General features: G+C 35.2%; 1 protein-coding gene across 1 annotated transcript in view; it reads left to right on the top strand.

Moving 5' to 3' along the window:
- The first annotated feature begins 2,464 nt into the window (after positions 1-2,464).
- LOC138711826 (glucose dehydrogenase [FAD, quinone]-like) overlaps positions 2,465-16,008 on the top strand; it is a 44,157-nt gene continuing 30,613 nt past the window's right edge. The window contains exon 1 of the mRNA XM_069843086.1: positions 2,465-2,553. Within this exon, the coding sequence (XP_069699187.1) occupies positions 2,496-2,553 (58 nt within the window). The 5' untranslated portion in view covers positions 2,465-2,495. The remainder of the gene's footprint in view (positions 2,554-16,008) is intronic.

Here is a 16,008-nt window from a genome sequence, read left to right as displayed (position 1 = left end):
TTTAGTCGTTTATAAACGCCTACGGGTGGAAAGTTGATATTAAATATTATTTTCACACCTTGCTCATATAATATACAGCACTTGCACGTGCTGCAAATACTTATTGGGACTTGCAAGGTTGTTTCTCGATTTTCTTATCACAGTTGCTTATAATAGAAAGTTGACACAAACATGCCGATTGTTTGAAGAGTGTGTAATTATTGAAATTAAGCTGTAAGAATTTACTTTCCAAGAACAATGTTGCGCTTATTATTTAGGTAATTATCAGACATATTGTGGACTCTTGCAGCGCCATGACAATCAATGGTGGAGGGAAAAATAATCTGTATGATACACGGGTTCCCATTATCGCAAGAATTATTGGAACTTATTCTAATATATTTTATGGGAGCACCTAGCCTAAAAGCCACCTGTCTCACTTCGATTACACAGGCCGACTTAATGAAATTAACTAAATTTTGTTGGCGTAGAAGCAGAGAGATAACCATAAAATTATCGAAAGTTGTGCAGGATCCATCAGGCGTGTGGGTGAGCGGGTATTTGGGCGGACGGAACTGCTCCAAAATAACCATTACGTTATTTTTTCCCCACCTCTAGTCGAAAAACATCGCCAGAGTTAAGGCTCATTCACAATGAAAATTAAACATAACGTAAGCGTTAACTTAAGGATATAAACGTTATGGTAAAATCAAGAAGTCATTCATCATTCACGATGGGAACATAAACATAACCGCAAACATACTTGGTAACCATGGAAACATAACAACGACGCCATTTCCTCATATCCTGTCGTAAACTTCAACGCTACACGATTGTATTCTGTTTGTAAATCACGTAGGCATAAGCATGAAACTTGGAGTTTGCAAACTTTCATGTTAACGTCTTACGGTAATGTTTATGTCAATGCTTATGTGAATCATTGTGAATGATCCCATTTGGTAGCCTGGGCGCAAACTTCTGTGTTTATGTTTAATTTTCATTGTGAATGGGCCTTTAGAGAAGCTGTGCTTAGAAGTCATCTCGTTCTACCAGTCAACCAGCTGCGTTGAATTTATCGCTCAAAAGCATGTGCCGTATTTTACACAAAGACTTCAGATTCCATACATACAAAATCCAAATTATGAACCATCTCTGTGACACTAATGAACCTACTCGATTAGTGTTTTGAAGGGAGTTATGTGAAATGTTAAATGCTGATCCGGATATTCAAAATCATTATATCGAACGAGGCACACTTACACAGATAATTTTCGGTAGTGGAGTGAAGATCAATCCATGCAATTGCACGAACAACCACTACATAGTGAGATGGTAACAATGTGAAGCGGCGTTTCTGCCTCTGGAATTATCGACCCATAATTGTCTAAATAAATATCAGCACTGTGACTGTCAACGCAGATCGCTACCAAGAAATGTTTATTTAATTTATTTAATTTGGTTATTTTACGACGCTCTGTCAACATCTAGGTTATTTAGCGTCTGAATGATATGAAGGTGATAATGCCGGTGAAATGAGTCCGGGGTCCAGCACCGAAAGTTACCCAGAATTTGCTTGTATTGGGTTGAGGGAAAACCCCGGAAAAAACCTCAACCAGGTAACTTGTCCCGACCGTGATTCGAACCCGGGCCACCTGGTTTCGCGGCCAGACGCGCTGACCGTCAAGAAATGTTGGGAACAGTAGAACTACCTGAGATGAATCACCATAATGAGTTTTGATTCCAACAGGATGGGACGACAGCACAAACTGCTCATGAATCAATGAACTGTTTACGAATCTTGTTTCCTGGGCGCATTATTTCAAGATTTATTTTTAAAAGTAAAGTGTACTGTAACAGACCTCCCACCGTAATGCAGTTAAAAGAAACAAAAATAATGAAATTAGAGCAATTGATTATGATTTATTGGAGAGATTAACGAAGAGCTTTCAGAGCAGATTGCAAGAATGTGTTCATTGTAGTGGAGGTCACTTAAAAAAAAAGTTCATATAAACAAATTGCATTCTACAACAATGTTTCTCAGTAAAAGTGCTGTCTTCATTGTTCTATAGACATTATTAACACTTATTTATTATTGATTACCTTTAGAACTCTTTACTGTGTTAACTTCTTAGGTTTTTTGGCTGACTAATTTCGAAGTGTTATCCTAGGCTTTGGACAATGAAGATAACACTTAGGAACTAGTAAGTCAGGTAATTTACCTAAAAAGTTAATACAGTAGAAAGTTGTAAAGTTAATCAGTAAAAGTGTTGTATGTTAATTCAATTTTATTGTCCCAAAATAAAGCTACGAAAACCGTCACATTCTACTAGTATACTTTATATACCTTACCTTACATAATCTTGCACCACTTTCGCAAGTATATTACAAATTTTTCTACACAGTAATCGCTTGCAAAGACATTTGAAGGTTGAACTGACAAAGATATGTATATATTTTAATCTCAATTTTACTGTATAAAAGGTAACACGCAAGAGGAAAAACATGCACAGTGAAGCATGTTCTTGTACTCTATATTACAGCATATACTGGGTGTATTTTCACAGACACGAAACGGTAAGAACAAAATATGTTTACGGTATTACATGAATACAGAATAGGCTTTCTGAAACTCCTGCAAATGCAAGTGGAATTTTCACTTAGCTGAAGAATTTGTTGTAGTTGAATGGAGCATTTGTTTTATAATAATTTCATCACTCTTGGTACAGGTAGATTCACACACGACATTGCAGAAGATGGAAATTTGTAAGGTGCCTGCAAAGTAGGAACGTAAGGATTGCCAATTCCATAGCTGTTAGGTACTTTTTCATTAAATATTTTAGGCGTACTGTAATAATAGCTAAATATTATATCGGTACCAGAAAATTCAGTATTGTCAAGATGGCAGGTGTCCATCATTTTGCGTTTTACATGTAGCACAACAATGCTGCTCTTTACTATATAGCCTTTGCTATAATGAAATCAACGAGTCTTTGAGGTCCAGATTTTTTTATTTCCACTGGCAGATTACATGATGGTATCAGTAAGCTAAGCAATCTTAAAAAAAATAAAAAAAAGATTAACTAGAATTCATGCAATTTTACACATACTGTAATATGAATATATAAGCAATAGTTACATTACCTTTGTTGGGATTCACTAAGAATTTAATGTGTTTTCAAGATCGAAATACCGCCAGCAGCTTTTGCAGTTTGGCAAAAAAACGTGATATTTGGTCTAAAATTTATTAAAATCTAGGAATGTTTAACAAATTTAACAGTCATCATTTTTATTCTGTTTTTCCAGTAGCGATTCCATTCTGTTCTGCTTGATAAGTCGACAGAAGTGTGTTTTGACGTAAACAATTAAATTTTATTTATCGGCCATAACTATGGCCTACCAAAAGCGAACTATTTAACTCTCGCAACCTATCAGGACTAAAATTACGTACAACCTACCCAGTGTTTCTGTGACTTCGGGTAATTTTTTATAATTCTAATTAAATTGTTATTGTCTTCTTATTACACTACGTAGGGCATATGCTGTGTTATATAATCTATACTAATAATAAATCTGTAACCAAAATTTCTCTGGTAATTTTCGCGTTTCCAAAAATAATTGGTGTTAAAATATTCTATAATTAACCATCATGAGACCAAAATTCGCATATTTGAAATTTTTGTTTGTATGTCTGTCTGTCTTTCTGGATGTATTTTACGTTTCACGCGATAACGACTGAATCGATTTCTGTGAAAATTGGGATATAAATTAAGTTTGTTCTAGCTTATATTTTAGGCTATATGACATTCAAAATACTTTATTTAAAACGGTTTATAAGGGAGCCTGAATAAAGTAAATCGAAATATCTCGCATATTATCAATTTTCATGAAAATTATAACATAACAAACGTTTCTTTGAAAACGACTACCGATAGGTTTTATTCTATGCAAAATTTTTATAGGACTAATATTTAACGATATACACGAGTTTTAAAATAATAATAATACGTTTTGTCAGCGCCGTCTCAGACTAAAAGACTATAATGATATGAAAACAAATGACTCCATATATTTAAGGCGGCCTTGCACACAACAAACTGAGAATATTATTCACTTAGCACTATTTTATACAGATATTATGTATTCAATGTTGAGAATGTATAAATGTTTATGAATATTAATGTACATAATAAGTTTGTGTGTTTGTATGAAGTAATCTCAGAAGCTACTTAACAGAATTGGATAATTCCTTCACTCTTTGAAAGAGTAGTTTACCTAAATAGACGTATTGATACAATACTGAGGTAAGATTAAAATAGATCCTTACGCACAGAAAAATTGATATTCTCTCGAAATGTTGTATAACTTGATTATTTAAACTTCATTTGGTCTACATAAAATACTCCAATTCTATACACTTCAGTTTCTTTTTGTGCACAGAACATAATAGTATTTTAAAGACATTTGTAGTAAAGAGGAGTATTTATACTGGACAAAAAAACACAGCACATATGGAGTAAAAATTAGCATTTTACCCTTGAGCTCACTGGAGCTGTGTTATTTTAAAAAATGTCAGGAAATGGCGTTCCTGCGCTCATAATTTACCCATATTCGTTTACGGTGTTTCTTAAAATAATATTTATGTACCACATTTATTTTCATTTTTTTATTTACATAAACAATGATATACATCCGAGCAAATTGGCTCAGACGGTAGAGTTTGAGACTCACGTTCGGGAGGTCACGGGTTCAAACTCTGTGAGCGTTCAATCTGACTAGAGTTTTCCATGGTTCCCCCTAGTCATGAGAGCTAATGGCCGATTCATCACCGCTTCAATTGCCAATACGATAAACGTTAATCAAAATCTATAATCAGTTACATGAACACAAGCCATCTACAACACACTACGGAAACAGGAACTTAACAAGAGTAAAAACGGCCTACTATTATAGTATTATTGTTATAGTATCCACACATTATAAACACACGACATGACCACAGATGTTAAAGCCTGTATAAATAAATTTAATAAAGAAAAAAAGAGATACACATGCGGCCAACATAAAAAAATTATTTTCATACACATTCTAATATATATTGGCATTAATTTGGCGTGATTTATTATAGGATGCATTCAAGACTAATTTAGAAAAATGTTAAACGAATTATCCTTGCACCAAAAACGGATGTACTCTAAAACAAATGGTCATATTTTAATTATCTGCATATAATAACAATTAAGAAACATGTAAAAATAATGATCTTTGTACCAAATGAGTGCTCTCTGGACCAAAACTATGATCGTATTTTAAATATTCAAATACAATTTGAATTAAGTAACATATTAAACGATTTATCCTTCTATTAAACAAGGATGTTCCTTGAACCAAAAGTTTTATTCTAATTATGTAATGACTTCATATTTATTTCTAACAAGTGCAGCGAAGCACACGGGTATGGCTAGTTTATTATCATTACACTACTGGTATATTTATTTACATATTGTGTTGTTGAATACAATCAGGTATTCCTTATGGCTGAAACTGTATCCAGTACAGAACGTTACTGAAGCAGCGTTCATTACAACAATGAATTAAAGTACCTGCTGCATATTGCAGCAACACCTGAAGCTAGTACAGAGTCATGACAGCATTTAAATTATATATCTTCAGATGAACAAAACGAAATAAAATGGGAAGTAGCACATAACTTAGCTGGTGTCTTTTGTGACCCCAAGTTCAAATGTTTCAAATTAAATTTCAAATAAAAAAAAACAAATACATATACAAACTAATCACAGAGTTTAATAGAATCATATATAGAATACTGAATGAATAGAACGACATTCTGCAAACTTAGAAGCGTAAAAATATTATGGGGTCAGAAAAACGCTGGAAAAGTTTCAAGGATTAATCAAATAGCTATGGGCATACGTGCTTCATGGTAGATCAGCAGGTGTAAACATTGATGCCACTAGTATCTGATTATGAGTGGGTGGGGGGGGGAACTCGGGTATCCTCCACAACCTTACCTGAGAGACCCGATAGTCATCCTCATCAGACGTGCGCACTTTTTTTGTTCCGTATTATAATTAATTGAAGTTATAATATATACCAGTAAGTATTTTTCAGCCAAAATTTATTTTTACCTTGCCATTATTTTACGGCTTTCTTTAGTCCATCTAAACTAGCTTTACAATAAAAATAATTGATAACTTAACTAAAGTGACATCAAAAACTTTTGTGCGAGATCGTGCGTATTTGCTTGGTTTCCGCACAAAACCAATCCGGGGAAAGTCTAAAATTCCACATTCAGCATTCCCAACCTAACACACATAACAATTTCCCTCTTCTTACAGCTTAAGTGACATATTGATTTTACTGTTTTAGGCTTTTAACATATTATTTTTAGAGACGTTCAATATAGTAATAATTATAAATTGGAAACTTGCCACTGCAATTTCACCTAAATTGCACTGTTAATTATTGTTTTTAAACATTTGCAAAAATTAAGTAAATTCTAAATCATTACATAACCTTACCGTTTAAGTTCGCATTTATAGACTGGGGGAAAAAAAAGACAGACGTATAGCACGGCCTGCTGGAGTATAGTAAACACAGAAAACATTTTAAAGCAACAATGTTGAAGATAGATATTTTTGTTTTGCAAATTTGCCGTCATTGAACAGAAACCAAGATGGAGATTTCATTGCAACTAATTAGAAATTCCTATTTCAGGTATGTAATAAACGATCTTCGCACAAAATAATGTACGATACACGAGCGGTATGTTTTATTTCAATTCTCGGAAATTAAAAAAGATCAACTACGTTTAGCTTTTTCAAACTTTTCCTCGAACATGAAAACTTCAACATACCGCTCTTGTAACGCATATTACTAGTTCCTTGCATGTTTAACTATGTCCTGATTGTACCTATGCAGCGTAAAATATTACCATGGCAGCTAAAAGCTTAGGATTAAGCAAAGCCAGCATGGTGTAATCAAAAACAAGGTACAATAAAACTATAAGGAAAAAGTTGTTGATGGCACTGTACTATTTATTACTTTAATAGGCCTACCTGTTATTTATTTGCAATGAACAGCCAATGTTATTATAGTGATTCATGTACAATGAATAACATTTTCAAAATGACTACCGCGAATGATAGTGCAATGATTTAAACCTTCTTTAAAATTATCAATAACTCTCTGACACATGTCGGTAGATATTGACTCAGTAAGGTTTTCCACGTTTCTCTTCAGTTCACAGATAGTTCTTGGCTTCTGTGCATAAACATTGTCCTTTGCTTATTCCCATAAAAAGAAATCAAGAGGGCTTAAGTTTGGTGAGTGAGGAACCCAAAATAAGTCCTCTTTTCTTGAAATCATCCTGTCTTGAAAATATTCTTCCAAGAGTGCAATTATTGTAGACCCTGCCGTACATGGTGTCGCACCATCCTGCTGGATACACCGGTGCTCGACTCCTCCGAAATCATCTGATTTTTCTACGATTCTTTTCATGATTCGTTGGTATCGTTCCTTCCTGACGATTAGCTTATTCCCGTACTCATCCGAAAACCAGCAGGGACCAATAATAACTTTCGCTCTTAGAGCGCACCAAGCAGTATATTTCGGACTATGAATTGGCTGTTCCAACACTTCTTCTGGTTGGTGTGAACCCCAGAATCTCCAGTTTTGATGATTCACGACACCATTGAATAAAATTGCGCTTCATCTGTGAATCAAATATTCTGAATCCAGTCCTCATTTTCTTCCATCTTGCGAATGAAGTTAACGCACATGTTGTTTGTAGATACGTTTGTCATTCGCCGTTGACATTTTGTTTCACTTGAATTTTTTAAGGAAACAGCCTCAAATCAATTTTCAAAATTCTTCTCACACACGTCGGCCCCATTCTCTACTCCTGTGCACGTCCGTGGTATCTATTACAAGGACTCCTATCCAGTGACTTCCGCACGAATTCAACACTTTCTACAGTCCTAGCAGTTCTTGGCCTAACTGAATTCGCTTTGTTTAAGTTAAGAATGGTTTCATTTTTGATTGAATTTCCTCACTATTTGGGGAATTGGTCCAGAGGTCGCTGGCTTCCTACATATAGTTAAAAAAATCAACGGTACTGGCACTTCATCTGAATCAAAGACTTTGTTTCAGTGTCGGCCGGGTAGCTCAGTTACTAGAGCAGCTGGCTACGGACTGGAAGGTCCGGGGTTCGATCCTAAGTGGTGACGGGATTTTTATCGTCGCCAAACATCCAGAACGGCCCCGAGGTTCACTCAGCCTCCTATAATTTTTTTATTTTTTTTATTTTTTTATTTTCTCTTAACAAGTGGTTAAACAAACCTTACAATTACAAAATCAATATACAATAAAACAACACGAAACTTATAATAGGTAATCTAATCAAACTGAACATTAACCTAAATTCAAAACTATTGTCCCTTGACATAGAAAACTTATATAAAAATATCACACTTCAAGAAACTATAAATATTATCGAAAGAAAATTAATTAACCTTCAAATATCAATGAATAAAATCCAACAAAAATTAAGTTTAATAAATACTGTTACTTCACAAAATTACTTCACTTCAATAAAAAAATTATATAAACAGAATGTTGGCATAGAAATGGGTAATCCATTATCTGGAATTCAAACCGATATCTTCCTACAATACATAGAAGATAATACTATCAGTGACATCCTAAATAAACATAACATAAAATACTTTCATAGATTTGTAGATGACACACTTATAATTTATGAAAATAAATCAGTAGATAATACAATTGTATACTCGTTTAATAAATTACACGTAAGCCTGAAATTTACAATAGAGAGTGAAATAAATTATTCAACAGCCTTTTTAGATATAAAATGACAATTTATATATATATATATATATATATATATATATATATATATATATATATATATTACGCTACGAGATCTTTTTTTATTTATTTAAAATGTATTACAAATATCACAACTAATACACCTTTTGGTCAGTTTTATCATAATTTGTAAACTAATTGTATCCTCTGTTAATTTATTAACATCTTAACCGACCCTTTTTGTGAAAAATAAACTCACATATACTTCTATTTTGATAAAATTAGAGTGCAATCGTAAACAAATACTCTTTCTTAACTTATTACGTACAGCCTCTCTTGGAGAATGTAGTCGTCATCTCATAAGTTACAAAAATACCAGTTTGTTGTCAATATGTGAAAATATACATATATTTATTATACACTTTCACACCTAGACTTGTCACTGTTTCTAGACCACAGTCTTTGAACCAAGCAACTTTACGATATAACTTTAAACTTCTCCATAACACCACAGATACGAACCGAAACCTGCATTCCTAGACATCACCCAAATGAGTAATACTTGATCATTTCCTTTTCTTGTCAGACAAGACCTTACTTGTTCAATCATTCCATGTGATTACACTACACTAAAGGGAACGAAAATAATAGGAACAACGTATGACACAAAGTTGAGTACCGGGTCTTTCCCGGGGGTAAAAGGCGGTCAGAGCGTGGTGCCGACCACACTACCTCATTCTAGTGCCGAGGTCATGGAAAGCATGGGGCTATACCTCCATGTCACGGCGTGTGACGGGGATACCTTTTACCTTTTATAGAATACAACCATCTCTATTCTCTGCAAAACTGTTAAAACCATTTCAACATAAACATCCAAGTTTGCTCTGTGTTCTCCAACACTACCATGAAGAAATGATTAATATCTTCTCAATATTAACAAAATAATATGTTTCATATTTTATTGGCGCTGTCTGTACATATCAGCCAGAACCTCAATCAGATGTAATCCTACTGTATAAGTCTGTAATATTTGCAGAATGTCACATAAAAAAGCTATAATGTATTATGTTAAAGTCGCTTCAAGTATTGTCTTCCTAAGTACGAAGTATTGTATTATATATTGATAGAAATAATAACAATTGAATGATACGAGTTATTTTTATTTCGTTCTTGTAAATATTCAGGAACAGGCTTGTAGTGGGGACATATTCTTAATCTTTTCTCTCTTTCAAGTAATACTTCTTACTTCACTATTCGCGGTGCACTTATAATACGGAACCATTTTCAATAATCCTTTTGAAAGACCGAATTCGCAGGGTAGGAAAGAATTACAGACATCGAGAATATAATGTCATCTCCGGAAAAATAAAATTTGTAGAAAAATATTGAATTCCTTATTTTTCTCTCCATAGTAGCTAGGGATAGCTATTTCTAAACGCAAAACTTGTACATCCAGCCTAAAAATTGTGTACTTCAATGGGGTTTTAATTGTAGGCATAATTCTGCAGACATCAGCTATTTTTCTGTGACTCTATAACTAAACGGAACATAGTTCGAGATGTGAACGGTGCAAGACTTTTCTCAGTTATTTCAGATGAGACTAGTGATGTATCTGATATTGAACAAATTTCTCTTTGTATGCGCTATGTAAAGATGATGGCTTGAAAGGGTACAACATATATGAGACATTTTTACATTTTACGCCTCTAGATAATTTAAAAGGTGTAATATCAACAAAGAATGTCAAAGAGATCAAGGGTACGAGGGGCCGCTGCCATGAGTGGCCTAACTATTCGCCTCACTCTAGCTATGGCATGTTCTCGCGCTACCGACAGAAGCATTGCAAGTGATTTCAGTCAGAATATACAGGGTGACTCATGAGAAAAGGTAAATAATTTGGGATGTTAATTCTGAAGTCATTCTGAGTCAAAAAGTTCACATGAATATAGGTCCCTTTTCGAATGGTCACGGAGATACGGCTCTTTGATTTCACAAAAATGTCTGGGATTCCATTGTACTAACTCGCATTTAGAGACAGATAAAAGATAAATTTAAAGTTTATATTCACGTATGCATACATACGAAATATTCTAGATGACGAGGTCGATATTTTCGCAAATTTTAAAGGTACCTTTTTCTGCTGTTGCGCTCGGACGTCAATCGCGCTCATCCCTCGGGAGAGTTGCACGTGGCTGTTCTTTATGCGGCATACAGCATCCAAAATACGGTCGATTAGCGCCTCTCACGTTTTCACCTTCCTTTGCTGTACCAAGTCTTTCGTCCAACTCCATAGACAGTAAATACTCTTCGATATGTTACTCTTCTATTCGAAAAGCGTCGTTCACATTCAGCAACGGCACGCAAGGTACTTCCATCGCACAAACCATAAACATGCACAATATCGGCGAATTCTGCAGTCGAAAATTTATAAGGTATCTTGAAAAACACAACTCAACACTTCCGATAACTGTACCTGTATAACTACTGTACTGTAAGTAGCTGACTGAACTGCTGTGAACTGATAAGCGATAGTGTATTTGTGTTATGCGCGGAATCTGTGTCATTACATCAGATGAGGGCAGACGATAGGACATTTGTAATGCGCCATCACACGGTTTGTGAGGTGAATGAACTTATCCACGTCGCTCATAATGCATATTCCAATGTTTTGTCATTCATTGCGATCCGTGACTTCGTCTGACATCTTTCGTCAGCAGTATATGGTAATGTCTGATTTACATTGGGGCGAGAAGTTTTACCAAAAAAAAAAATTGCATCTAGCTCCGCCATCGTTAGAAAACAGACCTATGTTCGTATGAACATTTTTACTCAAAATGGCCTAAGATATCATATACTAAATTTTTTACCTTTCCTCGTGAATCATTTGAAGATTACTCAATTATAAATATGATTAATGCATCAGTAAAATCGCCTGCAGAAATGAAAGTATGGAACTTAGCTTGAGAACAAAACATTATTTCCATTTTACACAAAATACACAATTAAAATATTGTTTTGGGGGGGAGGGGGCTGCAGCTCCTTTAGCCCACCCACGTGGATGCGCCATTCAGTGAAACCATTCTTCTTCTCTTTCGAATACCCTTAAATCATTAATATATGGGTCATTAAAAAAATGGCACACTTAAATTAAGATCATTGCCATCCACAACGTCACTTTACTATAAGCTTCTAATTGACTGTACTACAGCTTTGAATTTTTAAAATTAGGATCTTCTGTAGATTATTGTGTGACTCGCGTCTATAAATTCGAATTTTGAAAATTAAGATCTTCTGTAGATTCTTGCGTGACTCACGTCTATAAATCTGAATTTTGAAAATTAAGACCTTCTGTAGATTCTTGTGTCACTCACGTCTATACTTGAATTTTGAATCTTAAGATCTCCTGTAGATTCTTGTCTAACTCACGTCTATAAAAACGTTCACTAAGATGTATTAGCAAAAATAACGTTGTGGATATTTTGCTATAATAAATAAGTCAAAGACGAAAGTACCAAACCTTCACGTGTTTGTATGATCATTATAGGACTTTTTGGAATATACACAAAAAGATTAGTATGATTATGCACATAATAAGGGCGAAAACGTTCATTAAGATGTATTAGCAAAAATAACTTTGTGGATATTTTGTTATAATAAATAAGTCAAAGACGGAAATACCAAAACTTCACATGTTTGTATTATGCTCTACAGATGTTATAATATTCTCTCTATTTGTAAACCACACTCCTCTCAGTCGGTCTTTCATCTTAAGGAAAAGCTCGTAGTTGCCGGAATTCATATCCGGAAGATGCTCAAGAATTTACTACTTCCTCTTGAAGTAAAATGGAATGGCGCATCGCTGGTCGTCAATGGTTTTCCAGAAAGTGATTGTAATAAGTAGGTCTGAAAAAAGTATTACATATAGCCTACGCTGCATCATACGTAGAGCTCTGTGTTTACAAAATGGTTATGTTCTTGCGCGACTTGTTACGGTAGCGGCTGCTTGCACAGTCCGCTCCGTATGAATGAACTCATAATACAAATTTATATTTACAGGATTAGTTATATTTAAAATTAATTAAATCGGAACAAATGAAGGGTTTAGAGTCATATTGGGCCAAGCGTCATTTATTAAAAATGGGGAAAGCAAGGGTTAATGTTAGGTGAATACCATAGTTTAATGAAGATTGACATATCATTTAATTTTAATGTGCATACTTTATGTTATTTGCTAAACGTTTCATTGAATTATGGTAGTAACTTAATTTGTTTCCTCCGTTTTTCATATATGACGCTTGGACCACTATGACTCTGAACCCTTGAAAAAAAAAAAAAAAAAATGTCATTATGAATTAAGTCAAACACAATTTCCCCGTGTTCTGAATTCAGTCCTCTTTACTATCTGCTCTTTGTTGGATTTTTGTTTCGGTATTCTGATACAACCTCACGTCACTTAAGCAGGTCTACTATTACAAAGGTGTAGCGTGCTGTATACGTACAAGAGCGCGGCCGTTCAACGACAAACACAAAACTAAGTGGCTGCAGTGCAAGCCTTCAGGCTCCTCTTCCGTTAGAAAAAATCAAATTATATATAGGTAGGCCTATTATATTCTTAATGTGAGTAGAATGGAAGTAATGAAAGTGTTATAACGGGATACAAGTAGTTGTTTAATTATATCCATTTTATTCATTTTATTGACATATTGTTCCGATAAGCAGACTGACGATAATGAAATGTGTTTATTTTTCTCCGTCTATTACTTATCTTTATTGTTTGCTGACAAGGCATTACATTATGACATGAATAGGTCTATGTAATATATTAGCGAAGGAAAAGGTCCCATGTTAAATGGTTAATGCTGTATGAACACTTGACACATATCTGGTTTTCAGAATATTTTCACTTACATTTACAAGTGTAGATCATTAAAACATTAAAAATAAAATTACAAACTTTTAAAAATGTTCTAAATACGAACAATGTTATCCAATTGGGTTTTTAAATGACCAATATTTGTGTCGTAAACTGTGACATCCTACAGGATACTATACCGTAAGTCTCATAATCAAAATAAAATATAAAGAAGGTAAACTTGCGAATTATAAATCAGCAGTAGGCGTAAAGCATGTGAACAGCTTCAAAAACTTGGGATGTACTATAAGCAGTAACATGAGTTGCAGTCAGGAAGTCAAAAGGAGGATAGCACTGGCCAAGGAAGCCTTTAATAGGAAAAAGAGCATCTTCAGCGGACCTGTGGAGAAATAACTAAGGAAGAGACTAGTGAAGTGCTTTATGTGGAATGTGGCATTGTATGGGGCAGAAACATGAACATTACGACGAAGTGAAGAGAAAGGAATAAAAGCACTTGAAATGTGGATATGGAGAAGGGTGGAGTGGGTGAAGTAGACAAACAGAATAAGAAATGAAGTTATGTTAGAAAGAGTGGGTGAAGAAATAATGATGCTCAAACTGATCACAAAGAGAAAAAAAGGGATTGGTTGGGTCACTGGTTGAGAAGAAACTGCCTACTGAAGGATGCACTGGAAGGAATGGTTGATGGGAGAAGAGTTCTGAGTAGAAGAAGATATCAGATGATAGACAACATTAAAATACAGGGTGGACCGCTCGAATGTACCTAATTTCAATTGTATGTGACTGGTAAACGGTTGTAGATAGAAACCTTCAGTAACGTTTATATGAAAGGAAAACTGAACAAGTTTCGATATGCACATCACCATATCTCTATGTGAGCTCCAGCTGTCACTGTAACGATATCGAGGCGATGAACGATTTCTTGCCAAGCACGTCGGAGCATGTCTTCTGGAATGCTCTCAATAGCCTCTATGATGCGCTCCCGAAGATCACCAAGGAGTCTGAATGGGGTGGCGTACACTTTATATTTGACGTAGCCCCAGAGAAAGAAATCGAGCGGTGTTAAAATCCGGAGATCTCTGGGGTCAAGCGATAGGTTCTCCCCTATCAATCCAACACGTTGTCTAAAGTCGTAAGAACGTCATTGAACCAGTGCTGTGGAGGAGCGCCATCTTGCTGGAAAAGGATGTTAGGCTGCAGGTGTTCAATTTGTGGAAAGAGGAACTTCTCCAGCATGTCAAGATATGTGGTGCCACACACAATTTTCTCGGCGAAGGAAAACGGTCCAATGACTTGTTGCTATGAAAAAGCGCACCACACATTTAACTTGGAACTATCACGAACGAGGTCTTGTATAGCGTGAGGATTCTGCGATTCCCAGGTCAGCACATTATGCCGGTTTACTTTACCTGAGACATGGAACGTGGCTTTGTCCGAGAAGAAAATCTTGGACATAAAATCAGAATCAGCGCCGAGATAGTCTAGCATCGTATTGGCGAATTCCACTCGTTTGGGTTTGTCTTCCGGCTCCAGACGTTGCATTAACTGCACTTTGTATGCATACAGTTTGAGACGTTTGTGGACAATTCGTTGCAATGTTGATTTTGGTACTTGAAGTTCCTGCGAAGCTCTTCTTAATTACTTCCGCGGACTTCACTCATACGAGGCTTGAACATTTGCAACCATTTCGTCGGATGTTCTGCGACCATCACAATGCTTCTTCAACACCGATCCTGTAGCTAAAAACGTATCGTGCCACTTCTTAATGCTTTTAGCAGTTGGAGCATCATGGTTAAATACTCGCCGATACTCCGTTTGAACTCTAACAATTGATTTAAACTCCGCATACCACAACACAGTTTGCGCTTTCATCTGCGGTGTCGCCATTTTGACAATCGATACAATCTACGAAAAGAAACCGTGTCTGCGCACCATCTACAGACAGGATCGAAACTTGTTGAGTTTTCCTTTCATATAAACGTTATCGTAAAGTTCTATCTTCAACCGTTCATCAGTCAAATACAATTGAAATTAGGTACATTCGAGCGCTCCATCCTGTATATGGATCATAGGCGGAGACTAAGAGAAAGGCAGAAAATAGGAAAGATTGGATAATGTTGGGTTTACATTGAAAGAGCTACCAATGGGCAGAACACTTACGTTTGTACTCGTATGTATGCAAATAAAACCAGTCGTTTCATGTAATATGTATATACAATGATTGTTGAATATTAATTGTGTAATTCGTGCAATGATTATTCCAAATCAGTTACATTATGTGATGTTGGCGGAACAAACCCTTAATA

Source organism: Periplaneta americana, chromosome 13 (assembly GCF_040183065.1).
Source record: "Periplaneta americana isolate PAMFEO1 chromosome 13, P.americana_PAMFEO1_priV1, whole genome shotgun sequence".
Taxonomy (NCBI): domain Eukaryota; kingdom Metazoa; phylum Arthropoda; class Insecta; order Blattodea; family Blattidae; genus Periplaneta; species Periplaneta americana.
The sequence above is the reverse complement of the archived record's forward strand: the minus strand, read 5'-3'. Positions and strand labels throughout refer to the sequence as shown.